General features: G+C 40.0%; 1 protein-coding gene across 1 annotated transcript in view; it reads left to right on the top strand.

Moving 5' to 3' along the window:
- The first annotated feature begins 6,458 nt into the window (after nt 1–6,458).
- Nucleotides 6,459–7,902, top strand: part of LOC114663664 (collectin-10-like) — a 52,146-nt gene continuing 50,702 nt past the window's right edge. The window contains exon 1 of the mRNA XM_028817555.2: nt 6,459–6,595. Within this exon, the coding sequence (XP_028673388.1) occupies nt 6,487–6,595 (109 nt within the window). The 5' untranslated portion in view covers nt 6,459–6,486. The remainder of the gene's footprint in view (nt 6,596–7,902) is intronic.

Raw genomic sequence — 7,902 nt, 5'->3', positions numbered from 1 at the left:
AAGATGTGGGAGCGCGGAGAATTGATTGATTCAGTTTGATAATGAGTGTTTATGGAAGGTTTCTTGCCTTTCTTTTTATTTTCTCTTTTTTCCCTTTGCTCAATGACATTTCTTCATGTGGTCGGCCTGATGTTGCGGCTTAAAACCAAGATGTGCAACTTTGGAGCGCTTAGCTACGATGAATTGGCTTTGAAGCATTTAAAAGTATGAGAAGCCTTTGTTTACAAAGTTACAGACATTTTTAAGAAAGAAAAGTCTAAAAGAAATGAGCCAACCTCGGCCTTGACTGTAAAGGGTCTGGTTGGTTTGATCGCGGAGTTGTGACCTAATAATGGAAAAAGGCAGCCATCTGTAATCTGACCGGACTGAAAATTGCTGGAAAGATCACGTGGTGTGACGAGGCTTTAGCAGGGTGTGTGTGGAGGACAGGGTGGGCATCACCTTATTGGGTCTATTTCAGAACACTTGGATTGCTATTAAGGAATAAAAAAAATTAATCATGAGAGCAAACAAAGAACTGGTTGGGTGTGATATTAGGGTAGCTGAACAAGCTAGATGGTCCAGATGGCTTTCTCTCAATTAAAAAAAATGACAATTCCGTTGAACTGTAGTAGCTGTATAAGTTTAATTGCTCATGTTGTTGTTTTTAATTTACATTTTTCTTAGGCTGACCACCATTTGTACAAATTGTAGACTTAGCTATTGCCCCCAAAAGCTCTGTCTGTGTTTTCCTTTAAAGCCTGTAATCTTTCCGCTCTGTGGTCTGCACTTTGTCCATGACTTTAAAATACATTATGCAACGCACTTCAAATGGGTCAAGGCTGCCAACCGTCTGAGCACAATTCAGGCCAACAAGACTGGAGTCATCAACACAAGTGGACGGTAAAAATATGTTTAGGGAAGGAGACACCAAGCCCCACGGCAACAATAGGAAACAAATTTAGACAGACATCCATCACTATATATATATATATATATATATATATATATATATATTCATGACATTCGTAGTCTGAATCACAATCTGATTGTATGGGTGGTTACGTACCAGGTAACGCTTATGGTTGGTCTGCAAACATCCGCCACGGTGCCCTCTTCAGTTGCGAGAAGCAGATCATAGAATGCTGCATAGTTTACTGTCAAATAATGCAAAGAGTACGCAACACGTGTTTCGCCCTAATTCTGGGCTCATCAGGCGTACACACTCACTGCACCCTCTCTCGGGGATTGAACCTCGGACGTCAGCGTGGTTACCTACCAGGACCACAAGCATAACCACCCATACAATCAGATTGTGATTCAGACTATGAATGTCATGAATGTAATTACCCCGATCTACATGCTGTCAAATAAACGAACCATACGCCATGGCGCGTTATTTATGTTACAGTCCAACTTAGAATATAGGCTAATAAAGTTTTTGATTTTCTATGTATAAAAAAAACTGAGAAAACTTCACCAAAAGTTGCCATTATTGGCTAAAATGTAAAAAGCCAAATTTTCCCATGGGGGCAAATAAAAGTTCAATATCTATCTATCTATCTATCTATCTATCTATCTATCTATCTATCTATCTATCTATCTATCTATCTATCTATCTATCTATCTATCTATCTATCTATCTATCTATCTATCTATCTATCTATCTAAAATAATACTAAATTAATAGTACTCTATATCCAGTTGATGGCAGCAACAGGTCAATAGTGTGGCTTATTGAAATTTCTCTGAAAAAATTAGACTTTGTTTATTTAAAATCTTATAACTTATTCTTATTTGTACCATTAGAAGTTATGTCTGTCTGTCTGCCTGTTTTAACATCACACAAATACCACAACACCCATTACTACAAAACTTTGCAGTTATTTCCTTGTATAGTCTTTGAATATAGGCTAATTAAATTTTATGTTTCCTAAGTACAAATATCTATAAAAAAATAAAGCCTGAAGCAACCTCACTAATTATTGTTATTTTTGCTGGACGTTTGCCCCTCTTAACCTCAATATCTCCACAACACAGTGTAAAAGAAGTAGTCTCAACACACGATAAAGTTTTGGGGCAGCCACCCATAATATTGTCCCTGACTGCAAAAGAGTAAAGAAAACAAAGTCGCTGTGTTTAGGTTGGGTTCCAGGACTGAACTGATAAAGTTTTGAAAGATGGTGGTTTTATAAGCCGTGAACTAGAAGTGATGTTAAATCAGGCCGGTTTTCCCATATTTGGCCTTCAGAGATAGGTTTAGTGCACCCCACCACCCCCTGGCCTGGTGTGAAATTACTTCCACTTGGTCTACTCAGCTCCCTCCTAGTCGCACGTGTGTCACATGATCTTTTCTTCGAAAGAATTAGAAAAAGATTGTGTAACAAAGTAATGTCAATGTCAGATGTTTATGTTGACTGCAATAATTATTGAGAATTTGTAGATAGATAGATAGATAGGTGCAGGTGTGCTGGAGCTGGGAGGAAAGATGGTAACACTCAACTGGAGGACTGGCAGTTTGGAGAGAAAGAGAGAGAGACACCACATACATTCTTTGTAAAAAGGTATTTTATGCAATAAACAAAATTACCTTTTTTGTTTAAACAGTCATTTATTTTGACTGTGTGTTCTTATTTAGGGTTTGGCCTTGTGCTGAGACCTGTTTTGTGGGCTATCTTTGCAGGCCTTACTCTTTGCTCTTTTGTCCATTAGAGTAACCACCACAGAGGTCACCATTAATGGAGAAAGAAATGGACAAATATTGGATGCTTGCCATCCAGACACCATCTTTTCCAGGGACATCCCTGCATTTTGTGGCAGAACAACATCAACGTCACTGTGCCCGGATTACAAGTGCATGGCTGAAGGTATGAGATTGGCTTGCCTGTAGTGTGGTGCTCATGTGGCGCACTAAGTGCAAAATAGGCAATGAAGGCCCCATGCAATTGCACACCTGTAATAAGTGGATAATGCTGTGGAATGAAAGAATGAATGGGAGAAGCTTCAGCTTACTAAACTTAATTTTCCTCCTTCAGTGCCCAAATGCTTATTAAGTGGTTTTAAAAGAAATAGTGATGTGACGCAGTGGTGAACACTCGATTATCATGGCTTTTTTAGTATGTTGCAGTCATCAGATCTGACATGTTGTAGATCTTCAAATAGACAATGTAGTTCACAAGGTAAACTTCAAATAATTTGTTGCTGTTGTGTTTTAAACATTGTACAAGGCAAAGAGAATTTACAAGTCACCTCTTTTTGTGTCTGTTATTAGCATTTTCCGTACTGCACCAACATTTTTTTTTTTGGAATTGGGGTTGTGGATATACTTTTAATTGTCATCAGGATGGTTGCCCTTGTAATTTACTAGGATTAAAGTGCCCCCTCAACTCAACAGTGAGTTGGGTGGTGACCCCCTAAATAAACAAATGCAAATCAAAGCATCTGGCTTTCTAAAATATAACATCTCATGACATTTCTGTTCAGATGTGTTTGTGAGAACATCCCTGGCCACATCTGATGTTATTTATGTTAACACGATGGACAAATGAAAATGGAGTCATTTCCCAGACCTCACTTGTGTAAATATTTGGAATGCTGCACTGATAAAAGCAGAAAAGTCTTTTTACACATACTGGGGAGGAAACCTTCTAATAAATGATTTACTACTAGCAAAGCCATGTTACGCCCGCTGGCTTCCATAAACAAAAGCCCAATGCTGATTGAGAACATCACGAAAAGTTTACAGGCTCAGTCAACTGACATTTCAATTATTTGCCTTATAGCACTTCAGAATCATCGAAACACAATGTAAACAAATTTTAACAGCAGTGGACCACTTTGATCCTTCAAACAAAAAACATTTTAAAAGAACCGATAAACAAAATCACCTAATTAAGTAAAGAATTAGGATTAACAGTTCTCCTGTAAGAGCCGTTTTTAGGGTTAATGTTAGATTTGCGTGCAGAGCTTATTAAAAGATTCACCCCTTGCTGGTCAGCCATACCACATGCACGTCACTAGAGGTCATCCACCTGAAGCTAAGCTGCCAACCATCTAGGAAAAGCTTGGCTTGCTGCTGGAAGACGTGTTTGATTGAGGCCAGCAGATGTGGAGCACAAAGGCAAAATGGGATTGCCTGTAATAAGAAGACAACCCAAGGTGAACGGAGTCCCAAACACAGAATCCAAAAGCAGAAGGTTGAAAAAAAATCCAGCATGAACATAAAAAATTTTACACAGAGCACAAGAACTCATCCACTTCAGAGCACATTGACAATAAACCACCAGGAACTGTGGAAGACCTTCCAGATGTATAGGCCAGATCCTGTACTTGACTTGGGGGACTACCTACAAAAAACATGGAACATAGTAGAAGACGCTCATACTTAAAGAAACAGTGTTAATATTAAGAAGTTAACAAAATAGACATAAAAACGGAGGAACCCTGGCTGAAATGTTTTTCCTCCTGATCTCAGAGTCCTTTAAATGCTCTTTGGGTGGGTTGTTGTGTGCGCCTAGTTGAGTGAGTGTTGGTGAGATGCTCGTCCCCCATCTCAGCAGAGGATTTCTGAAGCTCTGTTTGAGTAAGCACTGTGTTCTTGGTCACCTCCCTGACCATGACCCCTCTTGACTAGTTACTCAGTTTGGCCAGATGTCCAACTCTAGGAGGAGTCCTTGTGGTTCTGAACTTCTCCCACTTCACAGTTCGTGAGGTCTCTGAGCTCCTAGACCAGCTGTGCGCAACCTGCGGCCGTACGGCCGCATGCGGCCGTGGGCAAGGACTTTGGCGGCCGTGGACGTGTATATTAAAGTGTACGTAATGGCGGCCGTGCAGGTGTAGGGTCTCTGGACTCCAGCGAGTAAGGGGTCTCAACGCCGCGGAATCTTTGTCGGCCGGGTCAGTATGGTGACGCCGAAAGCCGATTTGCTTATTTGAATATTAAGTTCGGTTGAAATGGGCTGACACCCAGGAGTACATGTGAAGTCACGTGACTAGCGGCTAGCCAATATGGAACTGAGAAGGAAATGGGAGTGTACGCCTGTACGGCCTTGTGGCTAAGTCCATACACTGCCTATCGCCATTAGCAAACGGTCATCATATGTGCGAAGCAGCATTTTCCAGAATGAAATATCTGAAAAACAAGTACCGAACCCGATTGGTAGACAGCAATCTAGAGTCTGGAATACGGCTAATGGTCTCCAGCGAGTCCCCTGACTTTGCAAGTCTGTCTGCAAACATGCAAGAGCAAGGAAGCCATTAATGGCGATGTTTTCCAAACTTCCTGAAACAATTGCTGTAAAGGTTTTTTGTCCTATATGACGTTTCGTAGACATTTTTTTACATATGTAGACCAGTAAATTGAATATTGTCAGATATATCATACTCTGTTTTAATGTGTAACCTGTAAATTTTTACATAAATCATAAAACATTATTAAGTTTACTTGGACTTACTGGCGGCCGTTATTAAAGTAAAAAGTCTGTAGTGCGGCCGTTATTAAAGTAAAAAGTCTGTAGTGCGGCCGTCATTAAAGTAAAAAGTCTGTAGTGCGGCCGTCAATAGCGGAAAGGTTGCGCATGCCTGTCCTAGACACACTCAGAGCTTTAGAAATGGTTTTGTCCCCTTGCCTTGATCAACTCCATGCCACAGTTTGATCATGGAGGTCTACAGAGAGTTCCTTGAACTACATGGCTTGTTTTTTGTCCTGACATGCAGTGTGAATTGTAGGGCCTTCTATACACAGGTGGTACACATGTGCCTCTCTAAATGTTCATTTTGCCACTGGTATACTCCCATCAAGTTCTCAACACATCTCAAGGAGAATGAAATCAAACAGGAGGCACCTGGGCAGATTTTGAAATGTACATTAAAGGGCCAGAAAACTTCTAGGAATGAGAGAGGGGTTACAGGCTTTGATTTTTTAATACATTTTCAGACCTGTCTAAAAATATGCGTTCACTTTGTCATTATAGGTTTTTGAGTGTAGGTTGATGGGCAGAAATATGATATCTCTCCATTTAAAATTAAATTGACATCACAATAAAGTGTGCTGAAAGTGGGGGGTGGGGGGGGGGGTCTCAATACTTTCTGAGTCCACAATTTGTTTTCACCCCACGTGTTTAGTTCATAATGGCGGTGCATTTTAGCTTGCGGCACTGCCTGATTCTTTAGAAAAGTGTGTCAGATGAATGTAGCAATACATTTTTGTTTCGCATTCAATTTTGGAATTGGTATTATTATATGTAAAGACTCCAGCTCTATAGAAGTAAAAGTAGGTTCAGGATCTGGATGGACAAAACATGAACAATGTGCTGCGAGTATTCACTTACAGAGCATGGACTGAGCAGTGGGTTTAAGAGGTCAGTGCAGAGCAGCAGATTTGGAGCTGCTTCTGGTTAATGCAGCCGGCCGGCTGGTCAGTTTAGTGACAGGCTAACGTAAACAAACGGAGGAATGCTGCCCGAGCTCCGAACAGGATGTCTCTGCTGAGATTTCACAAGGGAAACCATGGACGAGCAACACTTGGGGACATGCTGTGTGCTTTTATTGCTTCTTCGTGGTGTCTTTTCCACATCTGAGGTGTGTTCCAATCACTTGATACTGCCAGGACTGAAAGGTAACAAAGCTCTTTAATAACTAATTTCATTGTTGTTTTAAGTGTCACGTCCTGCCACATCATCAAATCTGGCAACTTTTACTGCATGTCATATTTGAGCTTGCCAGTATTAAGTGAGGCAGTATGAGCAATGGCTGCGGGCAGAGGAGCTCACGTTGTCCAGGAACAGCCTGTCTGCTGCAGAATTACAACTCTCTAAGTGACGTGCTGAAGGATTCCAGTTGGTTTTGTCATAAAAGTAAAATTTGTTAAAATGAGAATAAAACTACAGGTTCGGCCAAGAAGACATTACCTTTATATTGTGCATTTTTAATAATGGCATACTGAAGTTGGTTATCCAATATTAGAAGGACATAAGCTGAAGACTGGACATGCCGCACAATTGGAGCAGGTCCTGATCTTCCACAAGGCACTTGAGAAAAGAAAGAAAGAAAGAGAAAGAAAAACATGCTAACCATTTTAAAACTCTCTAGTCATTTTATATAGTGTCTTTCATGTCTATTTTATAGCACCTTCCCTATCTATGTAATATATAACATTTGTCCTGTCTGTAATACAGCACCTTCATACTGTCTACCTAGTTTATATAGTGCTATCTATCTATCTATCTATCTGATCCTGCCAACTATCTATCTATCTATCTATCTATCTATCTATCTATCTATCTATCTATCTATCTATCTATCTATCTATCTATCTATCTATCTATCTATCTATCTATCTATCTATCTATCTATCTATCTATCTATCTATCTATAATGACCCAGCACATCACCTATCTAACATTTGTCTTGTCTATCTAAAGGTCTAAAAGTAAACCTTGCTTCCATGAATCATTGTTGGTTTTCTCTCTTTTTGACGACAGTTGTTTTCTCCCAATTGATTAATCTTTTGGTTTTGATTTCTTTTCTGACCTTCACCACTCCTTTTCTTCTGATTTCTTCTCAAGAACCTTCCATGCCAGGATGCTAGCACAATAGGGCTTTGTTTTTGTTTTGTCGAGACAATGGGTGAGAAGTCCCGGTTATGAACTCGCCTTGTTATTTGACACACATTCTGGTCCCTTTACCTTCCTTTCTCTTCTGCAGTAACAAAAAAACGATCCTAACGCCAGGCCTGCTCGGTAAATAAGCTAACTGGGCATCATAGACCTGTTACTGCTCAATCTCACGTGTTGCTGTTGTAGGTTCCCCCTATGGCTGGGGTTGAAGTCCTTGTTTCATGTCCTTGTTTTGTTAATTTTTCAGTTATTTGCATATGTTAATGTTGTTTTTGTTAAGTATTTACATTATTACTTGTTTTTTGCA

The sequence above is a fragment of the Erpetoichthys calabaricus genome, chromosome 13, assembly GCF_900747795.2.
Source record: "Erpetoichthys calabaricus chromosome 13, fErpCal1.3, whole genome shotgun sequence".
Taxonomy (NCBI): domain Eukaryota; kingdom Metazoa; phylum Chordata; class Cladistia; order Polypteriformes; family Polypteridae; genus Erpetoichthys; species Erpetoichthys calabaricus.
Note: the sequence above shows the minus strand (reverse complement) of the source record. Positions and strands in the feature narration are given on the sequence as shown.